This window comes from Dendrobates tinctorius, unplaced genomic scaffold (assembly GCF_039654945.1).
Source record: "Dendrobates tinctorius isolate UK_male_01 unplaced genomic scaffold, ASM3965494v1 ptg000060l, whole genome shotgun sequence".
NCBI lineage: Eukaryota > Metazoa > Chordata > Amphibia > Anura > Dendrobatidae > Dendrobates > Dendrobates tinctorius.
The window spans coordinates 17,443,506-17,470,994 of record NW_027361728.1 but is presented as its reverse complement, the minus strand read 5'-3'; the positions used below and the strand labels follow the sequence as shown (position 1 = coordinate 17,470,994).

Here is a 27,489-nt window from a genome sequence, read left to right as displayed (position 1 = left end):
CGGCAGAGATCACGCAGATACCACCGCTGCCACTAGTTTGTCAGGGGACGCAATTCTCCGCCTTCAATCAGGATAATTACGCAATTGACAGACGAGTGATGGATGATGCTGCAGCTGCTTCGAAGTGAGCATATGGTATATACACCTCCAATTTACATACATACCCCTGTATGATCACTGTCCACTCTACAGTAACAAAATGATCTGCCACTACCAATCATTTATACAGGCTGATTGAACACCCATTACAGGTAGCGTATGGCTTCAAGGGTTGCGGTTTAAAGAGCAAGAGGAACAGAGCTATTAAATATTATGAGATATCTCAGGATATCTTCACCCCTGGAGGTACCAGACGGTAGATATTCTTGTCATGTTTCGTATTGTGATTTTACCTTTGTATAGAGATGAAGCCTGGCATGGATAGTCTCATCTATTGGTCTGATATTAAGTTGCAAGGGGTTAGAATGGCCTTACGAAAATGTGAATTAATGCATTATGTTCGTTGTTTCTCTACGATGCTGAAAAAAAAAATCTCCCATAAATATCGGTTCAATGCAAATCCCAATATTCATGGCTGTCTCCAAAAAGTCTGCGATCTGTTCCTTGAAAGTGTACTCCTCTGTCTCTGAATAAACAAATATGAGTCTTTGTGGCTAGCTGTCAGAGCAGATCTCTGCTGTATTTACCTTTCCGTGACAGGAGGTTCGTTTTAAATGTGTGTTGAAGTGTAGGATCTCTTTCACTTCCTCAGTTATAATTAATCCCATATGTTCAATGTGAGGGTGATAGTCCCTCCCCCCCCCCCCCCTCCTCTGGGGATGTCTTTATAGATTTTTAACTTTTATTTAGGACACTCAGTAACAGAAGAACAGTCTGTCTATGTAAAGGTATTGCTGGTGTAGAGATGAGCGAACCTTTCAAGGTTCAGATTGACTAACGTCCTGATGTTCACCGAACATATCCGAACCCCTTTTAATTCAATGGGAGGCAAAACCAACTGCCTAGACAACACACTCTGGGAAGGGAGCAAAAAGCTCCCAAAACAGCTCAAATTAAGGGCAGACACCAGGAAAAGTGGCCTCAATTGACCCACAGTACAAATAGTATACCATATATACTCGAATATAAGCCGAGATTTTCAGCCCGTTTTTTTGGGCTGAAAGTCCCTCTCTCGGCTTATATTCGAGTCATATACACCGGGGGGTCGGAGGGGGAGAGGGGGCGGGGGTGTCAGGTCATACTTACCCGTCTTGACGCTGTCTCTTGAGCCCCCAGCTTCTCCGCGCTCTGTTCCTGCCTTCAGCGGTCACGTGTTACCGCTCATTAAAACTCATGAATATGCGCATATTCATGAGTTTTAATGAGCAGTATCACATGACCGCTGAACGCAGGAAGAGAGAGCGCGGAGAAGCTGGGGGCTCAAGCGGCAGCGTCAGGACGGGTAAGTATAGCGATACTCACCTGTCCTGCGTCCATGGCTGCTTGCTGCTGTCTGTCATCGGTCAGTGACTTGAGACAGCAGAGGGCGCGGTGACGTGATTAGTGTGCGCCGCGCCCCCTGCAGTCTGAACGTCACTGACTGATGACGTGGCAGATAGCGGTGAGCAGCCATGGATGCAGGACAGGTGAGAATCTGACACCCAGCGACGGAGAGGTGAGTATGTCATTTTTTTTTATTTTTACATGCAGCAGCAGCACATGGGGGAATAATCTTTAGGAGCTTCTAATAGGGGCAGTATATGGGGGAACAATCTATGGAGCTTCTAATGGGGGCAGTATATGGGGGAACAATCTATGGAGCTGCTTATGGGGGCAGTATATGGGGGAACAATATGGAGCTTCTAATGGGGGCAGCATATGGGGGAATAATCTATGGAGCTTCTAATGGGGGCAGCATATGGGGGAACAATCTATGGAGCATTTCCCACCCTAGGCTTATACTCGAGTCAATAAGTTTTCCCAGTTTTTTTGTGGCAAAATTAGGGGGTCGGCTTATACTCGGGTCGGCTTATACTCGAGTATATACAGTAATTGCGCAGCATGGGACAGGGCCTGGGATAGGGCCTGGACCAGCATTTCTAGCTTAAACATTGATAAATAACAGGTGGATGATTGACAGGTGTAGGCCAGGTGCTCCAAGAGCCCTGCCAAATTAAAGCAACACACATATGACCAAATTTGGAGTCCAAACATTTTCAAATATTAGGGGCAGACACCAGGAAAAGTGGCATCAATTGACCCATAGTAGAAATTTGATAATGGCACAGCAGCAGTCAACCAGTCTGGACTAACATTTATAGCTTTGAATGTAATTTTTAATTGAGACGTGGTGGTTGAGGGGACCGATGTAAGCCTGCTGTGCTGGAAGCTGATACCTCATGCAACAGCCAAATCTGCTTTTCTGCTCAACCACACTTGGGTGGCACAAATGCCAGATTCGAGAACTATTATTGTTAGAAAGATTTAAGGATAGTAACACAGGTAGTTGACTGAAGATAAGTGCAGGCCTGCTGGCCTGGGATCCGTACTGCTGCAGGCAACACTCATGAAGGAGGTCCAATTTGGAGTCTCCACTTTAAAAAAGAAAACAAAAATTAATTCACCACTAAATAGGCATAAATTTCCCCAGAGCAGAAATGGTATAATGGGGCTGTGACACCCCTTCCACTCCAGCAACTCACCAGATGGAGACCCAACTTGGAGTCTCCACATTTAAAAAAAATTGTTTGTAACATCAGCAGCAGTAACAACAGCAGGCACAGGAGCCACGACAAAGGTGTCACAGACTGCAATAACGCTAGATCAGTGCAACACACTAAAAACTACACCATAGCCTAATCTACCCAGTCTGCGACTAGGGTGCAAAAGTCATTGGAAATCCATGCCTTGTTCATCTTGATGAAAGTTAGACGGTCTACACTTTCAAAGGGACAGCCGGATGCACCTATCCTTTAGGACCGCACCAGCAGCGCTGAAGACACGTTCTGAGAGAACAGATATGACAAAACCTCCAAGGCATGACAGGCGAGCTCATGTCACTCTTCCATTTTTGAATGCCAAAATGCAAAAAGGTCCAAACCCCTCCCCCGATGGCATTGATATTGAGCTTGAGATACTCCTTCACCTCTCCAGTAATTCACAACGTGTCAGACTTGTACTCTGTTGTGCTGGTGCACGGGCTGGTCTAAAAAAATGTGTGATACGACTCACAGAAATTGCTTCTGCCACTTCCGCTGCTGCAAATATTTTTGCATTGACCACTCGATGTTCCTGGGATATGTTGTCTATAACAGTGATGAACATTGTGTGTCTCACTGCTGTCTTCAGGAAAACCACTCTTAAGATTGTCTACAAGCGTGTTTAGATACCCCAACATGCGCTCGTCCCTTTCTAGGAGGGCGGTGGGGTGTCTGAAAAAATTGACTCTTGTACTGTGGATCTACCACAGTGGCAGCCCAGTAGTCATCACTATTTCTAACCCTAAGTATACGGGCATCATGTTGAAGATAGTGCATCAAGAAGGCGCTCATGTGTCGTGCACTTCCATGAGGTCCGAGTCCATATTGTGTTGGTGGCAAGATAATACTCAACCTTGCTTCTTCCATCCCCTCAATCCACGGACAACAGACAGTGGATCGTTATCCTCTTCATCTCCTGACTGTTGCACACCCATAACCTCCTACTTCTCATTTATCTGGTACCATGTTCCCCTTTTGCTTGCTGTAATCCACCCTCCCATGGCACCCACCTGTGACCACAGTCGGAAACTTTGAGATATTGTAATCCCTCCTACATCCTCCTCTGCTTCCACCTTTTCCTTTAGGACTACCACCTCCTCCCGCAGACTATTCAAAGTGTGCACCAGCATGTAGATGACCGTAGTAGTGATGTTGATGACGGCATCGTCAGCGCTAACCATCTTAGTAGCCATTTTGAAACACTGCAGAAGGGTGCAGAGGTCCTTAATCTGTGCCCACTCCGCATGCGTGATTTGCACCATGTCCATACTGCGTTGGCCCAGGCTATTCAAAAGTGCATACTACACCAGGGCTCGTTGCTGCTGCAACATGTACAGAGTGGAATTCCACCATGTTGGCACATGGCATATCTAACGGCTAACCGGTAGGCCGAAAGACCTCTGTAGCGATGCAAGTCAATGACCTGCTGGGTGCGAATAACAGAAGTGAGCACGCAGCTGCTGAGAAATTGCTGTACCACCAAGTTCAGGATGTGAGCCATGCAAGGCACGTGTGAGGTTGCCCCGGCGTAGGGCCGCTATCAGGTTTTCACCGTTATCGCACACTGCATTTCCTAGCTCCTGATTCAGTGGAGACAGCCATTGCTCAAAGTTGACCTGGATAGCTGCCAACAACTCTTGAACTGTGTTACTGCGATCTCCAAGGCATATTAATTTAAATACTGCCTGATTGCGGTGTTCCCTGGTTGCGCAGTACGGTGTGGGGGGAGGGATGATTGTCTCTGCACTGTTGGAGCACATGTCTCATTAAGCGAGAGGTTGAGGGTGCAGGTGGAGGCCATACAGGAGGTGGAGGAGGTAGAAGAAATGGAGGAAGATAGGTTTGTTCTGCAAGCCTTGGGGATTCCAAGACTTGTGAAGCAGCCCCTTTCCCGCCTGCCGCCACAGTCGCCATTCCCCAGTCAGCAAGCTGTAATGCCCCTGGCCATGTTTGTTCGTCCAGGAAGCAGTGGTGAAATGCACCCCAGAGACAGATTTTCTCTTTCCACCATGACGGCACCACGGAGAAAGAGGGATCCGCCCTCAGGGACAGGAAACCTACAGATGAAAAAGGCGGTACCTCTCTCCCACATCAGTTGGTTTCCTGTCCCTGACGGGGAACCTACAGCACGTACCTGACAAGTCGTCACAGGTTTCCGGGGACCGATCCAGACCGGTGATAGGCAGCGGGGCTCCCTGCCTCGGCTGGGTCGAGGCCTTGAACAGGCTTCCCCCCCCCCGAAGCACCACCACCGGGGTCGGCGGGCCTTGAGGGTGAGTGGGGAGAGGCAGTGAAGAAGCCAGGAAGTCTGCGGATCCCAAAAAAGGAGAAAAAAAAAAAAGCGCCTCCTGCAATGTTGTGACGGCGGTCACTACTGGAGAGCCCTGCCGAACTGGACAAGGCAGCCTTTGCAGGTGGCGGCGGTCACCGAGGGCCACAGGTCAGAGCCTGCCATACCTGAGAGCGGGGGAGGCGACGGCGGCCAACGAGAGCTCCATTAGGGAGAAGGGAGGCGCGGTGCACCGCTGGGTAATCTCGCAGTGCGCACGCACGAGACTTCCGGCGGGGCGCAGGGATCCCTGGGAATGGGGCGGCGGCTGCGGCAAATTCAAAAAAGGAAAAAAAAAAAAAGAATAAGGTTTAAAAAAAGCATGCTGAAGGAGAAGGAAGCGTTCACCATGAGTGGGAAACCGCAGAGGGAGAAGGAGACACGGCGGCGGTCCCCGAAGCAGGGGCCACAGCAAACGCAGGAACCGCACCAGCACCTACAGCGCCAACGCGACTTCCCAGCAGCGCAGCAGCAGCGGTCATAAGGGATTGCGGCGCAGCCAAAGCTCCACCATGGCGGCACAGCCAGAAGTGGATTCAGCAGTGGAGATAATCCCTACGCCCGAGACGGTATCGTTCGTTCCACAGGAGGGTGAGTGATCTCCGTGAATGCCCGCTCGCTAATTTGCGACTATTAATTTTTTCTTTTTCAGGGGCGTAAATGCACTACCAAATCTAAACACATGGTATGTGCTATATGCACGGAGGAGCTACCCCCTACGTGGGAGAAAAAGCTCTGTGCGGCTTGCATAGAGCGCAGACAATACAGGAGGAATCCCCGAGGTTTGCTTTAGACCTCAAAACATTAATAAAAACCCAGGTCGAAGACGCCCTTAAGGGCGCCAGAACCTCAAAAAAGGAACGCCGGTCCAGGCATAGATCCCCAGAGTCGAGCGTCAGTGAGTCGGGAAGTGAACTATCCGACTCAAGTGATTCATCATCTTCCCAGTCCTCTTCATCATCCTCAGAAGGGGGACGCAGCTGCTTTCCCATTGAGGAGACGGACGCCCTGGTAAAAGCTGTGAGGACAACTATGGGACTGGTAGACGAATGCCCCAAGAAAACGGCCCAAGATATAATGTTCGGAGGGCTAGAGAAAAAAAAAAACCGGAGGGCTTCTAAAAACTTTGCCCTGTCCTTCGAAGACATGGGTACCCTGAAGGACCCAATGGATAAAAAAGCTGAAACTTTTTAAAAAACCGCTTGGGAAGCAGCAGGAGGAGGGCTAAAGCCAGCCATAGCAACCACATGTATGGCACGTGCCTTGATGGTCTGGCTGGACCATTTAGATTCTCAGATAAAGGGGAAGGTCCCGAGAGAAACGATACAGAGATCTGTTTCGGTAATGAAGGGAGAGCAGCGTTTCTGGCGGATGCGTCGGTAGACTCAACCAGACTGGCAGCCGGGACAACGGCCTTCTCAAATGACGCAAGACGTGCCTTATGGCTGAAATGCTGGCTGGGAGATTTGCAGACAAAAGCCAAATTGTGTGCAATCCCATGCGAGGGGGAATTCTTATTTGGCCCAACACTGGACGACATCTTAGACAAGGCCTGGGACAAGAAGAAATCCTTTCCCGGATTCCCCAGCCAGTCATACAAACGACCTTTTCGGAACAGAAGGTTTGTGCGGCGGAAGCCCCCAAAAGGGAACAAAGAAGGATGGGAGGATAGAAGGAACAAGAATAAAGGCTTTATGTTTAACAAACCCCCCGACAACAAGAAGCCACAATGAAGGTACTCCCCGGGTCGGGGGAAGATTATCCTACTTTCTCCAGGCCTGGGAAAAAATATCCGCGAGTTCATGGATACTAAACATAATAAAGGAAGGTCTGAGGCTAAAATTCATTACCCTCCCAAATGATTCTTTTGTGATAACTCCCCAAAGGGCATTACACGAACAGCTGGCTCTACAACAAGAAATAGCGAATCTAAGAGAGAAAAACGTGTTACAAGAAGTCCCCTACCTAGACAGGGGCAAAGGCTTCTACTCCCCTCTCTTCCTTCGCAAGAAGCCAGACGGATCATACAGGCGATCATAAATCTAAAAAGGCTGAACAAATTCCTAGAAATTCAGCACTTCAAAATGGAAACTATAAAATCTTGTATAAAAATGCTTTCCCCAGCTTGCTTCATGGCCGTATTAGACTTAGACGCATACTACCATGTGCCTATTCACAGAGACCACAGGAAATACCTCAGGTTGGCGGTGACAATCCAGGGGGAGATAAAGCATTATCGGTTCAGAGCCCTCCCCTTCAGGCTAGCCATTGCCCCAAGGGTATTTACAAAGGTAATGTCAGAGGTAATGGCCCACATAAGAGAGCAAAACATTCTGATAGTCCCATATCTGGACGATCTCTTAATAGGGGTCACCTTTCACCACTGCAAACAACAATTGGACATGGTCATGAGGGCTCTACTGAGTCTAGGGTGGATGCTGAACTTGCCCAAGTCCAGACTCGTACCAAGTCAGGTGCAAGAATACTTGGGGATAACACTGGACTCAATCGAACAGAAATGTTATCTTCCGCAGGCGAAGGTTGAAAAAATGACACAAATGGCGTCACAAATGATGGCTTCCCCGAACTCTACCCTGAGAAAAGCAATGTCACTATTAGGGTCAATTACAGCCTGCATGCCAGCAGTTCAGTGGGCACAGAGCCATACTCGAGACTTACAGTGGGAAATATTAGACGCAGACGTTTCCCTACACGGGAATTTAGACATGCAGTTAAACATCTCACCAGAGACAAGACATTCCTTATCGTGGTGGACTGTTCCAGCCAACCTTGCCAAGGGGGTTCCTTGGGCATTGCCTGCAACAAAGATCCTAACTACGGACGCAAGCCCCTGGGGGTGGGGTGCACATCTAGGCAACCAGGTGGCACAAGGGCCCTGGGACCAGGGAAGAGAGTCTGCTTCCTCAAATATGAAGGAGCTGCTGGCAGTAAAACTAGCTCTCATTCATTTTCTAGATTCACTTCGTTTCCATCACACAAGGGTCTTCTCAGACAACCAGGTAGTGGTAGCATATCTAAACCACCAGGGGGGCACCAAATCTCGACCACTGATGGAGGTAACAAAGTCCATCTTCCACCTGGCAGAACTCAATCTAGAATCCCTGACAGCCCTTCACATAAAAGGTGCAGAAAATCTAACGGCGGACTTTTTAAGCAGGACACGTCTAAAACAGGGGGAGTGGGAACTAAGCTAGATAGTCTTCAACCAGATCGTGAAACTCTGTGGCCGGCTAGAAATACTTATTTGCGAACAGTCAGAACCGGAAGTTGGAAACCTTCTGCTCAATCGATCCCTGGTGGGGCCCAGTAGCTCTAGACGCTTTCACGATACCCTGGGATTATCATCTGGCCTACGCCTTCCCCCCCCAATATCTCTCATCCCCTTAGTACTGAGGAAAATACGGGGGGGGACAAGGCGACGGTAGTGGTAATAACGCCCTTCTGGCCACGGAGAATATGGTTCTCCTGGCTGAGAAGAATGTCCGTAACGGATCCCTGGGTTTACCAGAAACTCCTGACCTGCTATTCCAGGGACCAGGGCCCAGTGTATCATCCCCACATAAAAAACCTACACATGACAGCTTGGCTTTTGAGAGGGAGCTCCTAAGTAACAAGGGCTTCTCGTCAAACTTGGTAACCACGCTACTACAAAGCAGAAACCCAGTAACCACTAAAGCATATGGCAAAGTGTGGAAAAAATTCATGTCAGTGTCTGGCTCCGACCCAACGGGCAAAATCCCTGTAGACAAGATTCTGGAATTCCCACAGAGGGGGTTGGGAAAGGGGTTAGCTACCAGCACCTTAAAAGTACAGGAGGGGGCCTTGGGAGCTTTGTATAACCATGACCTAGCCAAAGATAGATGGGTTATGAGATTCATTAGAGCCTCAAGTAGATCTAGGCCGATCCCCCTACGCACCACTTCCCCCTGGGATCTAAACCTAGTGCTAAACGCACTAACCAAATCTCCCTTCGAACCCCTAGCGGAGACTCCCTTAAAAATATTGTCCCTTAAGACCTCCCTCCTCGTAGCCTTAACGTCTGCCCGCCGCATTAGTGATATACAAGCTTTGTCTGCCCACTCACCCTTCACGCAAGTTCTGGATGATAGGGTAATTCTTAGAACTGACCCAGCATATCTCCCCAAGGTGTCTTCACAGTTTCATAGGACCCAGGAAATCTCCCTACCCTCCTGTCCCAATCTCAAAAACAAAACAGAAGAGGTATTACACACTTTAGATGTAAAAAGATGCCTGGTCCAATATTTGACAACCACAAGGGAGTTTAGGAAGGATAGGGCTCTGTTTGTCTGTTTTCAGGGTCCTCGGAAGGGTCAAAAAGCATCGAAGGCCACACTGGTGAGGTGGATAAGAGAGGCCATCACCCTATCCTACTTCTCTTGCGGGGCCGCCATCCCGGAGGACGTAAGGGCCCACTGAACCAAGGCAGTGGCATCATCCTGGGCGGAGAAAGCTGGCGCTTCAATAGACCAGATATGTAGAGCGGCCACTTGGTCTTCCTCCTCTACATTTTTCAAACATTACCGTCTAGACTTAACCTCCTCCTCAGATCTCACCTTTGGGAAAAGGGTTCTGGAGGCGGTGGTCCCTCCCTAGATGTACAATCTTTGTAATTCTCTCCGTGGTGCCGTCATGGGGGAAAGAGAAAATCGTAGTAACTTATCGATACCGGTATTTCTCTGATCCCATGACTGCACCCGTACATCCCCTCCCTTTTACACACAGGTGTGCACATTAGAGTGAATTAGTTAGCTTTAGTACTTAGCCACACGGTGCCTCTATTAAGCTTAATTTGATTAATTTTGGATTTTTATAACCATTAGAGTTGCAGCTGAAAGTTCTGTGTAATGCTCTGTAAACCAACTGATGTGGGAGAGAGGTACCGCCTTTTTCATCTGTAGGTTTCCTGTCCCTGAGGGTGGATCCCTCTCTCTCGGTGGTGCCATCATGGGATTAGAGAAATACCGTTATCGGTAAGTAACTACGATTTTTTTCAAGGAACGGGTGATGATGTTTTGCTGGTGTAGCGCAGGCACCGCTTTCTTGGAGAACTCATGGCGACTGGGGGACTGCAACGGCTATCAGCTTTTGGAAACTCTCTGTATCCACCAGGCTGAAAGACATTGCCTTGGCCAACAGATTGAAGATGGTGGAGTTCAAGCTCTTAGCTTTGGCACATGTAGGATGAAACATTCTTTTACGTGACCACAACTGCGGAACCGAGGGCTGGCTGCTATGCTGAGAGAAGGTGGAGTATGGTGAACACGACAAACTTCTGGACTGTGAGTGAGGTGCAGGCGGAGATGTTATAGTGGAAAGATGAAGATGTGATGTGCTTGGTGAAACAAAAAACAGCAGACATCTCCACTTCTATAACAGCTGATGGGCTTTCACTCACCCCAACTTTAGTGGGTAAACAAATGGAGGTTCTGTGGCTGGAGACCTCTGTGAGAACACTTTCCACAGTGACTGAGGAGAAAGAATCAGCAGACGTGTTTGGTGAGGCCTGCTAGTCTGCATTTTAGCACAGTAAGATTCCAATTCTAACGCGTGTTGATCGCGAATGTGTCTTTTCATGCATGTACTAGTCAGATTACTGCAATATTTGCCTGTTATGAATAAGTCACCCAGGAGGATGGCAGGAATAGGCTAGGCCACCAGGAAACCAGAAAGGTTGGTAACTTAGCGAATTGCAGACCCCTAATCCTAACAACACAACTAGCAGTAGCCGTGGGGCATACCTACGATGCCCTAGACGCCTCGGCATAGCCGGTGAGCTAACTAAGCCTAAATGTTATGAATGGATCATCGAGGAGGATAGCCGGAACAACCTAAGCCACCAGAAGACCAGAGAGGTTGGTAACTAAGCGGATTGCAGACCCCTGAACCTATCAACACAACTAGCAGTAGCCGTGGAGCGTTCCTACGATGCCCTAGACGCTTCGTCACAGCCGGTGAAATCTAAACTGCCCCGGAGCAGATCCCCAAAGGAATAGACAGCCCCCAAACATATATTGTCGGTGAGATAAGATGAGACACAAACACAGGCAGAAAACAGACTGAGCAAACGGTGGGGCCCAAGCTGTCTAGACAGGACAGGACAGAAAAGATACCGTCTGCAATCCCGCACAAAACCCTAAAAAAGTCCAACACTTCTGATATACAAAAAACCTGAGGTCACACGACCTCACCCCCGCTAGATCAGCACTCTGATATAAACTGGAAGCAAAGCAAGAAGACACTAACAACAGAGGACTGAACAAGCTGTGACATATGAAGCAGGGCCCAGCGCTACCCCCAGCAGGGAGCACGCTGAACCGTAGCAACAGAGCAGAAAGCAAAAAAAAGGCACAACCAGATTAAATGCAAAGGATTAGCAAAAGAATCACTTAACTGAACATACAGATCAGGCAGGGGACAAAAGAACTCCAAATGCACAAGGAGGAAAAATCACCAGCAACCTTCAAGAGCAGCCAGCTCCATTATATGCTCCCAGCCAGTAGTCCCAGGTTCCCAATTATCATAGTCAGGTGGAGAACTTCCATCCTCCTGGCAAGCTCCACTACTCTCAGTAACCACCAGAGGGAGCTTCGGCTCAAATCCGAGCAAGGGAGTTCACAACACCTAAAGCAAGAATGGTGAAATCTAAACTGCCCCGGAGTAGAACCCCCAAGTAATAGCCCCCAACATATATTGTCGGTAAGACAAGATGAGGCACAAACACAGGCAGAAAATAGACTGAGCAAATGATGGAACCCAAACTGTCTAGACAGAAAAGGACAGGAAAGACACTGTCTGCAATCACGCAAAAACCCTAAAAAATCCAACGCATCTGATGTAAAAAAAAACCACTGAGGTCTCACGACCTCTCCCCCAACTATATCAGCATTCTGGTGTGAACTGGCAGCAAAGCAAAAGAGACTAATATAACAGGGGACTGAACAAACTGACACAAGCTGTAACATATGGAGCAGGGTCCAGCACTGCCACAGCAGGGAGCACGCTGAACCCTCACATCAAAGCAGAAAAAGGCAAAACCAGATCAGATGCAAAGGATTAGCAAATAAACAACTTAACTGAAAAATGCAGGATCGGGCAGGAGACAACAGACCTCAAAATGCACAGGAAGAAACCAATCACCAGCAGCAACTGAGGGAAGCCTGCTCACTTATATCCTCCCAGTCAGTAACCCCTGACTTCGAATCATCGTCGTCAGGTGGCAGACTTCTGTCAACTCGGCCAGCTCCACTACCCGCAATAACCACCAGAGGGAGCCCCGACTCAGAAGTCAAATCAAGAGAATTCACAACATTTGCCACTACGGCAATATGATACAAAGAATCTTTATTCACAGCCGACATATGAAACGGACAAGACAAAATTTCCATCGTTTCGGCTCTCTGGCCCTTATCAAGGATGTCTAATAACAAATCAATAGAAAAAGAAAAACAACTTAATTGACATTCTCTCTGTTCTCCCACTCCTCACCCTGAGAGTCACCCTCCTCCTCTTCCTGCCCTGACAGTACAGTACAGTCCACATGTGCCTCAGATATCTGAGTCTTATCAGGATCACCTCCACCCCCGGGGGGTTAACGTCTGGTGGTGACAAGGGTTTGGATTCTGCTCGAACCTTTCTACGTCCAGCCCCTGATCCAACTGAAAAAAATTTGGGACGTTGTTGCAGTTGCTTTCCTTTCATGATTATGTGAATGTTTGGAGCAGAACTCTGATGCCTGTGGAATAGAATGAGTGAACAGCTCTGCAGACTTGCCCATCTGTGGTTCCCCACAATCATTTGGGCGGTTGGAGAGTTGTGACATGGGGGGGGTAACTAGGGCAATTGGGGTGTCACCTCTGAGGACTGTAATGTGTGTGATGTTAAGGTGGAGGAAGAGGAGGAGACGCCGTTGATGCAGCACTTGCCAGTGGAGCACATGCACTTTCTGGCCCTCATCTACAAGGCATACCGCTCTGCGGCTGCCAAAGAAAGGGAGTCGAGTAGCCCGTGCAGAAATAGATGTTGTTTATGTTGTTTTTGGATAGGACGAGACTGTTCAGTAGAACTTTCAGTATCATTACCACTTAACCCACATACACCTTGAACATCAAACATATTCCTCCTTTCACCACATCCTTGCTCCCCCCCCCCCCACTTATGTTGGATATGTTCTTTCTCTCTTTCAACCAGCTGTCAGTCACCTGTCACTAAATTAACAAACTGTCTCGACTAATAAAAACTGAATGTCTGGACCACACTATTAGCAGAATGGATTCAGATTCAGAAATGTGGGCTGGTGTCTAGACAACTCAATTGGCAGTAATGAGTTAGATTCATAAATGTGGCCTGCTGTCTGGACCACCCTAGTAACAGAAATATTTACTGTAGATACTGAAATGTGGCCTGGTGTCTGGCCCACACTATTAGCACAAACGATTTAAATGCTGGAAGGTCGATTTCACACCGGATCCTATCTATCTGGACTATCTGACTATTTGCAGGAGTAGCTTGTCTGCGCTGTTCCACTGACAAAAAGGCGCAAAAACATGTCCTCTTTTTCTATAGAGAGGGACATGTGATTTTGGCAGCCAATGATAGAAGCCCTTGTGTCTGCACATTGTGGATGATTTCTGTGTCCTGATTGGCTGCCAGAATCACATTAAGTTAATAAAGTACAGTCCGCTGCTACTCTTACCTCTCTCCACACCCTCCCCTCATCAAGCTTGCCCCCCCCCCCCCACACACACACACCACCCTGCTCTTTTTACAGCACCACTGTCCTAGCCAAAGTCCTAACAAATGCATTAGTGGAAACTCGATCATTTTCCTGAACTTTAGCCAAATTTTGCCAATTTTGAGGAAAATGCTTGGGAATCCGAACACAAATCTGGATGTCCAACATTCATACCAAATTTGAGCTTGGCAAGTGTTTTCCGAACAAGTTTGCTCAGCTCTAATTGCCGGACTATATATATAGAAAGAGAGATCTCCACCGATCGCTCAAAAAATCTCTCAGAAGCTTGCAGCTCAGCAGGCAAAAGCGCATATCTGTGCAAATTGGGAGTATTCAGATTCAATCGAAAGTCTGTGGCACCAATTCATCAAGACTTTTGATTTTCTTGTCTATGTTGATAAGGGGGCTTGTTGGAATCAAGCTCTCCTGATTGATGATTTGGTGGGGGACTGTGGAGCATTTGACGAGTGGCTTGCCAGAAGTCTTGCTCCAGTCAGGGAAATCTTACTCCTAGGAACACTACAGCTCGTCATGAATTAGATGAGCGGTGGCTTCACACCTCTGCCCCTCCCCATCTTCAGCCATGTTGGTGGAACTGGGAGATACTGTTGAGAAAATGCCAAAAGTTGCCCAATTTGGGCCCAGTTACGACCTGTTTCCTTGTGTAAAAGCTTTGACGGGGTCTCTGTGCTCTATTTTTCTATTGAATTTGTACTCCATACTCCTGAGTGTACGGTCAGACAGGAGCTGGGCTTTGGCTTTTAATGCAATCAGTGAGGTGTCAGGACCTGAACTTCCACCAATCTGCTGTTAAAGATCAAGACTATATAAAACATTTTGTAAACATTTAGTTTCTCATTAAAGAGATATTCCGCTTCATAATTGTAATCCTCTATATAATGAAACATGATACAATTATGCAGTCTATTTTCTCTTTCTGTTCCTCACAAATTTCAAGATTCTTGCTTGTATGGGATGAAAACCTGTCCTGAGCATGGGATGAGAATGAGTGCTTTTACTATACAGTTAGGAGAGCTGCCCTGTATCGAGCCCCGCACATGTGTGAGCCTCACAAGGTCATGGGCAGGTGGTTATCCCAAGATTAAAAACTCAAGGTTCCTATTGATTGACTGCAAGCAGAGATCTTGAATGCCATAAGGAATTTATGCAGGAAGTATTTTGGAAACTTGTACAAGTCATATAAGGGTATGTGCACACGTTGCGGATTCTGCTGCTGATTTGTCCACGCAGATTTTGCTAAATCTGCAGGTAAAATGACCTGCGAATTTAGTGCAGATTTTCTGCAGATTTTGTGAGGATTTCCCCTGAGTCTTTACATCTGTGGATTCCTAGAATGGAGCAGGTGTAAAAACACTGCTGCTCTGCACAAAGAATTGACATGCTGTGGATTCAGATCCGCAGAAAATCCGCAGCATGTGCACAGCGTTTTTTGTTTTACATTGGATAAAATGGTACTGTACACCGCAGCAGAATCTGCAACGTGTGCACACACCTTAACTGTTTGCTGACGTTGTTATTATCTGGCTAAAAATATCTACTGCAGAAATTGATAAATGTAGCTTAAAATAAATCATATTTACAGTATGTACTGATGCAATGTAAATGTTTTCTTAGGTTTGTTGGAAGAATGACCCTGCGGGAACATTCAGAGGATATTGTAAGGTAATTCTGGTTCATGTTTCTTGTTTACTGTTCACACTGGACACCAAACTGTAATTCTCAGCCTTGTTTGTAACCTGTAATTTGAACAGAGTAAAGATATCTTCAGCTTCCTTATTACCTGAGCTGTTTTTTTAATAGTTGTCCAGTTGGGAAAACCTAAAGAGAAATGTAAATTTAAAGGGAATCTGTAGCTTAGGTAAGTCCAAGGGGGTGACAAATTCCCTTTAAATGCAGCTACTACCTCAGATGGTAATTGCTCATGCTGAAAAGATGATGTAGGTTTTCTTGTAGCTATTTAAGGGCGGTAAGGAACAATAAATTAGGGGATGTCATTAAAATAAAAGTTAGGGCCAAGTTTTCACTTGCGAATATTAAATGTTTTTCCATCAAGTATCTTCATAACACAATAACAATGAATAACAATCATTTTGTGATTATTGCATGTTGTTTTTTTGTTTTTTTAATTTCTCACTTTGTTTTTAGTGCAAATGATACCATGTTTTTTTTATTGTAGAAATATTGGATTGCTGTGCTTAAAAGTGCAAATGCGTTTTTTTATATATATTTTACTAATTCTCCTCATTGAAGCCTATCAGAAGATAAAAAGCACCAAGAAATGTAACGTTCTCCAGGGTGCTTGAATGCATAATAAGCATGAGTTTTTATGAAATCATCCATGTGGTTGAACTGTTAAACACAGCAGAATTTCATACAAGAAAAAATTCAGACTAAAACGCAGCATTTATGCTACAATGTAAGATGTCCTCAATGTCGTGAACGTCTTTGAATAATTGGATACTCATATTTTGGCTTTAAAAAAGTGAGTTCTGCACAAAGAATGGATGTGGTGCAGATTTTAAAATCCGCAGTGTTGTCAGTAGAACCAATAGGGGTGAATCCGGTACATTGATACTGTGCAATCAGCGTTGAAATTATCCATCTATGGACGATCACATTTTGACAACTAGGTGTTATCATTCCATTTGTCAGTTTTTTCTTAAATCTCTAGGGATTACAGAGCAGCTGCACAGCACCGAGTTGTGTGAAAAGATGCTCTTGATTTGTTATGTTATGGAGATATAAGAACAGTTGTCCCATGAACATTTATAAGATCATCCATCTTAAGAGGAACATTTTTTTCACACTTCCAATTGTTATTTATTATTCCAAGATCTATTAATTAAAATGTACTTTGTTTATTGGACAACACCTTTAACAAAAGCAGACACTCGAGGAGATAAATTTTAAGTATTCAAGCTTTATACAATAATTAAATATTCTAGCAGCTGATTGTCTTTTGGATAAGACTACGCACACATTAGGCTTGTAATTGCCATTCAGCATGTATGCCAGAAAAGCTTGCAACATGCAGACTTTGTCCATAATATTACTTCATCGGGCTAGCAAACATCTGTATTTAAATATACGTATATACCGTGTGTGTGTGTGTGTGTATTATGTTTTAAATACTTAGGCTCTGTTCACATCACACGTTTGGCCTCCACTTAACATACAAGCCATAACATGTAATCCACATTTTATTCACTTAAAGACAGTCTAGCTAGGTTTTTCAGGTTGTTGGAAGCGAATGTTAGATATTTATATAACTTTGTTTTTTTCTATAAAGGCCTCTTGGTCCTGAAAATCTTTTGCTTCGTGGGACAAGGTTGAAAAACACAAAGGAAATTTTTGGTATGTTTTAAATGCAAATAAAATGTGAAAACTTTTTGTAAATGTCTTTTGCGTATATTACATAAATCCTTGAAATCTCACTAAGGCAGTTTTGATTTTTTTTTTTTTTTTAAATTCCTCATTTGTTAGCTATTGTTAAACTATATTAAGTGTGATCATCAAAGTACCATATTTTTTGGACTATAAGACGCACCGGATCATAAGACACACCCCAAATTTTTAGAAGGAACATGGGGGAAAAAAATAAATGCGTCAAATGGGGGTCCGTCTTGGGGGATCGGCAGCGCTGGTGGCAAGAGCAGTCGGGTGACTCTTCTGGTGGTCCGACGCTGGAGGGAGATGATCTCTCTCCCATCCCAGCCTGGAGCCCCTTTACTTCTATTGCCTTGATGATGTGGCCTCTGGGAAAATGGCCTCCAGAAGCGGCACATGCGCAGATTGAGATCTCTGCAACGAGATCTCGGGAGACAAGATCTCGGCGACGAGATCTCAATCTGCGCATGTGCCGCCTCAGGCGGCCCTTTTCCCGGAGGCCAGATTGATTCCCCAGGTGCAGATTGAGATCTTGGCAACGAGATCTCGTCCCAAGATCTTATGAAACGAGATCTCAATCTGCACTTGCGCCGCCTCCCGCGGCCATTTTCCCAGAGGCCACAGCATCGAGGCATTAGAACTGCGGGGGCTTTGGGCTTTCACATATTGTTGCCGGAGCCCCCTTCTGCACCAAGCACCGCCGAAACTGCCACACCAGACTGGGATGGGAGCGAGATCATCACTCCGCAGCGTCGGACCACTGGAAGAAGAATCGCCCGACTCCTGCTACCACCACGCTAGCTGTAAGAACATTCCGACTATAAGACGCACCCCTGTTTTCCCACAGAATTTTTGAGGAAAAAAGTGCGCCTTGTAGTCCGAAAAATGCGGTACTTGGCAGTCATTGCCTTCTGTCATTTTCAAGCCCAATTTCTCCTGGATCATGTGATTCCAGGTTTCATTAGCTGGTTCACTACAGCATCTTCTGTGTGACCGGTAATCACTTTTAAATGTAAGTCTATGAGACACAGAACAAAGCTCTCATAGACTTTCATTAAAGGGGTTGTCTGGTGTGTGCACACTGATCATGTGATTTCAAGTATGCAATTTGTACTTTTACTCACTTTTGTATTGAGTGAGGCTGAGCACATCTAGTTGGCAGGTGTTTGCATACTTCTAATAAAATGACTTCCCACTCTCACCAGCAACACCTGAGAATCCTGACAGTGTGCGAAGTGTGCACTATACAGTAGTGTTCAAAATAGTAGTAGTCCAGTATGACTAACCAGATTAATCACTGTTTTTGGTATAGATTATATTACCACATGTCAAACAATGCAGTAGATTCTAAGAAAACCACCAGACTCCACATTCATGATCTGCATGTTTTTGAGTCTGTGTATTAGAATAATTAATTGAAAAGGGGGTTGTTCAAATTAATAGCAGTGTGGCGTTCAATTAGTGAGGTCAGTCATTCTGTGAAGAAACAGGTGTAAATCAGGTGGCCCTTATTTTAGGGCGAAGCCAGGACGTGTTGTACGCGCATTTCTCCTTGAAAGCCTGAGAAATATGGGTCGTTCGAGACATTGTTCAGAAGAACAGTGTACTTTGATTAAAAAGTTTATTGGAGAGGGTAAAGCATAAAGAAGTGCAGACAATGATAGGCTCTTCAGCTAAAATGATCTCCAATGCTTTAAGACTACCATTGAAATGGATGGAAGAATAGCCAGAATGGCAAAGGCTCAGCCAATGATCAGCTCCAGGATGATCAAAGACAGTCTCAAGTTACCTGTGAATACTGTGACAGAAGATGCCTGTGTGATGCTAATCTCTTAGCGAGAAATCCGCACAAAGTCCCACTGTTTAAAAAAGAAAAAAAAAAAAAAACCGAAATCGACTTCACCTGAAAATATGATATGGGGGTAGTCTGACTTCTTATAAAATGTTTTGAATGGCAGAGAAAGTCTTTCACTAAAATTTATAAAAAGATACAGACCTAGAGTTAGAAGAAGCTTTGGGAATGATAGATGTAGACCTACCGAGAGTACGTCATCACAAGATGACTCCACTGAATTCTGCCAGCTGCCGAAGGAGAAAGTCACACAATGTAAAATTACTTTAATACCCAAAGTGCTTCATAGTGCTTGACAATATTTTAGAATACTAATATATTGCAGTGTTTTGTACAATTGCATGTTCATTTATCCTGTGGGAATTGAAAAGTATTAAAAAAAACAAAAAAAACTTTTAGCTGTTGGAAGAAGCAGCTTAAAAAAAAGTGTTCAAAAACAAAAATCAAATATTAGGAAGGGGTTAATCTGAAAATATTATCTGTACAGTAGGAATCTCTTGCTATTTTGAAGCCTTGACTCTGAAGTTTCCTGTGTGTCGTGTTCACTCCCTCCTTGCTGATGATTGCTTATTCATGTGTGCCTGAGCTCAGCAGCAGACCTATATTTGATGACTCTATCACACTGAGGGTCATTGAGTTGTGTATATGCCCATGGCATACTTATAAATGCCAATCTCTTGCTATAGCCAGTGGTGCCATGAGAATGTAAGTGCCTTTTGAAAGACGAAAGGAATAAAAAAAGGGAGCTCTTCCTCTGGCGTTAGCACCTGACCATTTTTCATTATGTCAATTTGGTATTTCTAATCCGGAACAGTAGAAAATATTCCTTTTTTTTTTACTTTACTAATATTTTCCAATTAAACACTTGGTAATTTTATTTAAAGATTAACATATATGAAATGGTAAGTCGATAGCCTTGACACAGTAACTGCTTCTTTCTACAATTACATTTAATTCTCCTTTATTTGACAGGAGTTGCTGTGTATACAGGGATGGAGGCAAAAATGGCTTTGAATTACAAGAGTAAATCACAGAAGCGATCTGCAGTGGAAAAGTATGACATTTTATTTTTCAGTAAACCAGAACAAGCCCAGTGCTATAACGTTACTATAATTACTGTGTATATAAAGTGCCTTGGTAAAAGGAGCCTGTCACATTGAATAGTGGTGTCGAAATGCAGCATGGAGAGTCATACAGTGAAGATGTAGATCAATGCATAGGACTGTCCAGTGAATGCAGCATGGGGTTGAAAGAATAAAATACAGGTTACCGTATTTTGCGGATTATAAGATGCACCCCAAATTTTGAGGCGAAAAATAGGAAAAAAAAATGTTTTCTTAATAAAATAGTTGTGCTTCTTATAATCCATGTGTCTTATTGCTTACCAGGGGTGGTGGCTGCCGTGAAGCAGGGTCCCAGGGTCACTGCTGGAGGAGGCAAGAGTGGAGCGTTGCCGCAGGCTGGGATAAAAGGGTTGTTCCAATGTGCGCCGCTGTGGGTGTTCGGTGGTGCAGGGACTCTGCCGACGTTTTGTGAAAACCCAGAGCCCCCGCACTTATATGGCTCTGGGCTTTCACAAAATGTTGGCAGTTGGCGCACATCGGAACACCCCCTCATCCCAGCCTGCGGCCTGCAGCAGCAACCCTGGGACCCTGCTCCACCGCGGCTGGTAAGGTATATCCGCATTAATAAGACACACCCTCATTTTCCCCTAAAATTTTGTGGGAAAAAATGCGTCTTATAATCAAAAAAATACGGTATATTAAAGCACAACTCCATTTTTTCTTTTTATTGCAATGCTGGAGAGGTGCTACTAATGTAAGTTCCCTGAGCCTAGTCTTATACTTACCAGCTGCTGTCTTTAGCTCTTCCTCTGGTCCCCCCCTCCATATTGTGACTGCAACTACTGACTGACAGGAAGTCACAACTCTCTGTGTAAGTCTGAGTGCCTCATTATGGATTTGTTCTGACTTGCACGAGTTGTGACTTTCAGATCGCTCCAGCAGGTCACAAACTGCTAGAGACTGACTGGAGCTGTGCCACTAACAAATGAATATGACTACTAGTATGGATGAGACACGGACAGTGAACTTACACGAGTGACACCACTCCAGCACTGTAATAAAAAACCCCCACTATTGTGGTGCTTTAAAACATTTGCAACAAAATGATGATGCTATATAGCCTGTTTTTCTTTGTACCCAATAATTTAGACCATGATGTATAAAGGGGTATTTCCATCTTTATAGATGAATATTATAGGTAAAAACAAGCACTTTCACAAAAATTTGTGCTTGTAAATACAACAGTCTGGCAATAACCTTTTATGAAAATGGGAATTGCTTAAGTTTTTATTACCCTGTTCTCTTTTTGCACTTTGTTAGTAGCTGTCAGTCTCGATATTTCAACAGCAAACAATGAACTTGGGACTTGTAGATGAAAGTAGAAGGTGCCTGCTGTTCACTGGCGCCCTCATTCTGCGTGGATCTGTTGTACCATGGAACTTATTCTCTTTCGATGTCTCTCTTTACAGAATTTATGTGCATCTCGGGAAGGTCTTCTAGATGACCGAAATCTCATGCACATTCTGTGAGTCAATTTTGGTGAAATAGTGATAATTTATCTTTTCATCTACTAAGAGTGGCAAGTTGCTTGTTTGCTGCATAAGGAGTAGGGCCCTACTTGAGCACCTAGAAGATAGGAGTGCCTTATTCTGATTTAGTATTGATATTTCATCAGTTCATTTACTTGCATAGGTCCATGAACACCTTTTTGCTTGTGTACCTGATTATTCTGCTATTTGAAGCTATTCTCAGTACAATCTTAAAATATGCATGGCAAGCGGAGGAAAAATGGGATGAACCATGGTACAACCAAAAAACAGAACATGACAGAAATAGCAGCAAGGTAAAAAAATAAAAGCATTGTAAAAATACTTGAATGATATGTTAGCGTACGCTTATAGGACAGTTAACTTCTATAATTTCACGATCTGTGGGATTAGTAAGAGATTAACCTAGTTGGCATTTGGAGAACCAAATACCCAACATTCTGAACTATGTCTTTCTGCATGCGTATTAGAAAGCAAAAGAAATTAAGCGGAGCTCCGCCCGCTGCTGTTAACCTGTTAAATCCTGCTTTCAATCCTGCATTTAACATGCGTCGGCAGCAAGGTGCATCATTCCATGCTCCCATCAGTGCACCTGTCACGTGATTGCAGCACGCCGGTTGCTTGTCAGGACAGTCGGAGGTCTGCTGTAGACCCCTGTGCTTGGCAATATAATCTTCATGTGAAAGCCAGCCTGTTCCTGACGTTCATAGGAGATTGTGATTTTCTCTATACATAGCACAAGCGATCAGATGATCTCCAATTCAAGTTCCCTAAGGAGACTATTAAAGTAAAAAAATGAGAAGTTTTTATACCAACCACCCTCTACACACAAGTTCAAATCGCCCCCCTTTTGACCCGATAAAAATAAAACTCTTAAAGAAATAATTATACAAATTTGGCATCACTGGGTTCATAAAAGTCAAATCTAGCAAAATATAAAATAAATTAATGAAATCTGTATACAGCCTAACAAGAAGAAAAAATAAAAACTTCAGTATTTTGTTTTTTTGGCTGCCGCAACATTTCATTAATATGCAATAAGAAGCAATCAAAACATCTTACCTACCCCCAAAATGGTATTGGTAAAAATACTTTCTCAGGGTGCAAAAACTTAAGCCCTCACACAGTGGCATATCTTGAAAAATTAAGAGATTGAGTCTCGGAATTTGGGGACATAAGCAAAAAAATGTTTTGCTTCAAATTTCCAATTTTTTTTTCCCTCACTTAAATTAAAAATAAACAACTATACATCTTTTGGTATCTGCGTACTCGTACTGATCAGGAAAATTTTATTGCCACATAATAATGATAATAATAATAATAATAAAAAAATTCCAGAATTTTATTTTTTAACTTTACCATACTCATTATATGTTAAAATATTATATTTTAACATATAATGAGTATGGTAAAGTTAAAAAATAAAATTCTGGAATTTTTTTTTTCCAATTTCAGTGCACTTGGAAATTTTTTCCCACTTTCCAGTGCATCACATAATAAATTGACTTATGTCAATCAAAAGTACAGAAAAATGAAGGGGAGGAAACAACGGAAATTGCAAGGTCCTGTATGGGTTAAAGGGAATCTGTCACTGAAATCAATCCCCTGAAACAGTATATATGAGCATGCAAGTATTTAAAAGCTAAATGAATTGACTCTTCTATATCTTCTGTTGTTGCATTCCCAATAAATCTGTCATACTCGGGATGGGTAACTCTGGCGGACGGCGTAACATACACAAATGATGGGATGAAATAGGGAGAGGAAGGCCCTAACAGTAGGGAGCAAGGGATGGGGCACCCCCTGACGCCAACCTGTGCCTGTCCCTAATCTCCCCTAATGCCTTATGCGGGTCCCTCCCCGCCGCTGTCACATGCCTATTCTCTGATTGTCACCTCAATATACCCTGGCCAGTGCACAGGTTAGCAAGGACGCTGGCCTCACCACTTCAGATGGTAAAAACACAGGGAAGTGACAAACACGAGATAGATGAGGAATGGGAAACAATACTCAGCCACCTGCTCTGCTACAAAACTCCAAACAGCAGAGGATACAGCACCAGGAACACAAACTCTGCAGCAGCTACACCACTGACACCATAGCGCTCCTAACTCTAGGCTGGTCTGCAAAGAGTTACTCTTGTAGACAGTCAGCTGATGCGTCATGTGACTATTTAAAGGATGGTGGGAGTGTTCACCACCCACATCAGCTGACCAGCCAAAAAGCAGCTGCCAGCAAGGATACTAACAGTATATTTGCTGACCCATAAAGAAAAAAAGCAACATTTAAATTATAGCAGAATCAGAGCTGCTACAAATCCAAAAATGAATCGTGACAAAATCATTGTTTTAATTATGTTATGACCAAGCTTCACTGATGACGCTTCATTTCAGGGAGGGGGCAGAGGCTGTTATAGTGACCACAGACTCTGCCCCCCTGATCCCAGCATGCACTGGTGATACTCAAGTGAATGGTCATCAGACGGGAAACAGGAAAAAAAAATACAAAATCAGTTATAGAGTGTAGTTAGGAACTGTAGGGAAATTTTAAAGCAAGTATATTAGAAAAATGGCTTAGAATTTTGAGACTAAATAGGGAGTTAGGAGAAACCTTTTGCTTGTTTGTAACCGTTGCTTTACGTTTGACTCTCTAATTGCATAAAACCTATGTAATATTAGCAATTATCCGTACAATTGGTTTTTAAACAATGTTTATAATAGGTCATCGTAAAACTTCAAGATATTTAAAGGGAACCTGTCACCAGGTTTTTGCTATCCTACACAGCATGATTTGGAGGCAGAGTCCCTGATTCCAACAACATATAATTTACTTTACTGGTTTTGTTTGCATTATCTGCTGCAGATCTAGCAGTCTTCTGAAAGTTGGGCTCTGTATAAACCCCCCTCCACACACACCTATGACTGGCAGCTTTCTGCCTATTCATAGTGTACAGAGAAAGCTGCCTGTCAGTCATGGGGACGTGGTTGGAATGCGTGGCAGCAGGCCAAGTTGTCCTCTTTTGATCTATTGGGCAGCACGGTGGCTCAGTGGTTAGCTTTGCAGCCTTGCAGCGCTCTAGTCCTTGGTTCAAGTCCCACCAAGGGCAACATCTGCAAGGAGTTTGTATTTGCGAGGGTTTCCTCTGGATTCTCTGGTTTCTTTCCACATTCCAAAGACATCCTGATAGGGAATTTAGATTGTGAGCCCCATCAGGGACAATGTGTGCAAACTGTAAAGCGCTGCAGAATGTTAGCGCTATATTAAAGTAAAGATTATCATTATCTCTTTCTGATGAAAGTTATTTTATAAAAACTACAGCAAGCAACCCAGTAAATGACACATCTCTGGAAACTTGGTCTGTTTCCCTACGTCATGCTGCTCTCAGATTGCATAGCTAAAAACCTGGTGACAGGTTTCAATCATAGAAATGTGATTTCGTAAAATTTGCTGGCAAGTAAAATAATTAAGTCCAATAATACTCACCCTACCCAGATCCATTATATTACCGTATATATGAATCATCTTTTAGGAATGAATTATTTTCCTGATTGGCTATTAAATGCTTCACTAACATAGATATTTTTTTTTCTAGATTCTTAAATTCATTTCAGATTTTTTGGCATTTCTAGTACTGTATAATTTTATCATCCCTATATCCCTGTATGTGACGGTGGAGATGCAGAAATTCCTTGGGTCATTTTTCATTGGTTGGGACCTTGATCTGTATCACGAAGAAAGCAATCAAAGGGCACAGGTTAATACATCTGACCTGAACGAAGAGCTTGGACAGGTAATGTTTTGCGGCTGTTAAATAGCGTGTACATCCACTTGTTCCTTTCTTTTTTAGTTTTTTTTCTTCTGAATACTTAGTTTGTCTTGTATTTTTCTGTTTTCTTTTACTTATTTTTCATCTGCGAAATCATTCTCTATGAATATACTGACTCTTCTGTGAACCAACTGATAATATCTCAAGCTTGCTACCGTCTAGCCTCAAAGCACTGACAAGAGGATTAATCTGTCATGACACTGTTCCCATTAGCTGAATGAGATCTCCTGATGCAGAAGCCTTACTTGTTTTGTCTGCAGGAATTGTAGTTGTGACTTGCACATTGCTTTCCATTTGGCAGCCACACCTTAGTCTGAGCTGCTTGTTTTGTGTAAAGGGCCCTTTACACATACTGTAGCGATATCGCTAAAGCGTCACCGATTTTGTGACGCAGCAGCGATATCACTAGCGATATCGCTACATGTGATACTCACCTCCGACTGGCTCCCCCGCTGGCTATTGCTGATCACACGAGATCGGCCTGGTCCATTTCTCGTCGTCTGCTTCCTGCTGGCGCTGACGAGCGAGCAATGGGCGGGCCGAAGACGGTCACCTTCGCCGCGTCTGACAGGTGAGTACGACCGCTGCTGCATCGCTAGTGAGATCTGCCTGTTTGGCAGCTGACTAGCGACCATTTAGTGATGCACCAGCGATCCTGACCGGGTCATATCGTGGTCGGGATCGCTGGTGCATCGCTAAATGTAACGGGGCCTTAAGAAGGGTTCCTATGCACAAACACAATAGGCATCTTGAGGTGACGATCAGCTGATTGTATGTGCAGAATGTAATATATTTCATTTGGTACAAGAAAAAGCGATTTTCTCTGTTTCTAGTTAAAACCAATGTATTGATGTGAGCACTGTGTGTACTTGCACTTCGTTGCTTGCTCTTTGTAGCAATTTGGTCTAGCGGAGCAGAAGATTGCAGGAGTTTGTTTTTCCTTTAGTCTCAGTTTGTGAGATCCAAATTTTTTTGTGTGTCCTGCATCTTTCTAGTTAATATTTTGCAGTCTGAGATTTTATGTTGCTCAATAAGGTACTAGCCCTAAAGGAAGTTTTACTTCATAGAACAAATATATACACTGCTCAAAAAAATAAGGGGAACCCTTAAACAACAGAATATAACTCCAAATAAGTCAAACTTCTGTGAAATTAAACTGTCCACTCAGGAAGCAACACTGAATGACAATCAATTTCACATGCTATTGTGCAAATGGAATAGACAGCAGATGGAAATTATTGGAAATTATCAAGACATACTCCATAAAGGAGTGTTTCTGCAGGTGGGGACCACAGACCACATCTCAGTACCAATGCTTTCTGGCTGATGTTTTGGTCACTTTTGAATGTTGGTTGTGCTTTCACACTCTTAGTAGCATGAGACGGACTCTACAACCCACACAAGTGGCTCAGGTAGTGCAGCTCATCCAGGATGGCACATCAATGCGAGCTGTGGCAAGAAGGTTTGCTGTGTCTGTCAGCATAGTGTCCAGAGGCCGGAGGCGCTACCAGGGGACAGGTCAGTACACCAGGAGACGTGGAGGGGGCCGTAGGAGGAAAACAACCCAGCAGCAGGACCGCTACCTCCACCTTTGTGCAAGGAGGAACAGGAGGAGCACTCCCATAGCTCTGCAAAATGACCTCCAGCAGGCCACAAATGTGCATGAGTCTGCACAAACGGTTAGAAACCGACTCCATGAGGATGGTCTGAGGGCTCGATGTCCACGGATGGGGGGTTGTGCTCACAGACCAACACCGTGCAGGATGCTTGGCATTTGCCACAGAACGCCAGGATTGGCAAATTCGCCACTGGCGCCCTGTGCTCTTCACAGATGAAAGCAGGTTCACACTGAGCACATATGACAGACGTGACAGAGTCAATCTGTGAAGAGTGATCTGCTGCCTGCAACATCCTTCAGCATGACCGGTTTGGCAGTGGGTCAGTAATGATGT

At 44.4% G+C, this 27,489-nt stretch overlaps 1 protein-coding gene across 6 annotated transcripts in view; it reads left to right on the top strand.

Moving 5' to 3' along the window:
- Positions 1-27,489, top strand: part of ATP11B (ATPase phospholipid transporting 11B (putative)) — a 198,816-nt gene that overhangs the window by 76,196 nt on the left and 95,131 nt on the right. For all 6 annotated transcript variants that reach the window (XM_073578764.1, XM_073578767.1, XM_073578763.1 and 3 more), the window contains exons 8-12: positions 15,476-15,523; positions 17,151-17,215; positions 20,073-20,154; positions 21,857-22,007; positions 25,304-25,501. In XM_073578764.1, the coding sequence (XP_073434865.1) occupies positions 15,476-15,523; positions 17,151-17,215; positions 20,073-20,154; positions 21,857-22,007; positions 25,304-25,501 (544 nt within the window). The remainder of the gene's footprint in view (positions 1-15,475; positions 15,524-17,150; positions 17,216-20,072; positions 20,155-21,856; positions 22,008-25,303; positions 25,502-27,489) is intronic.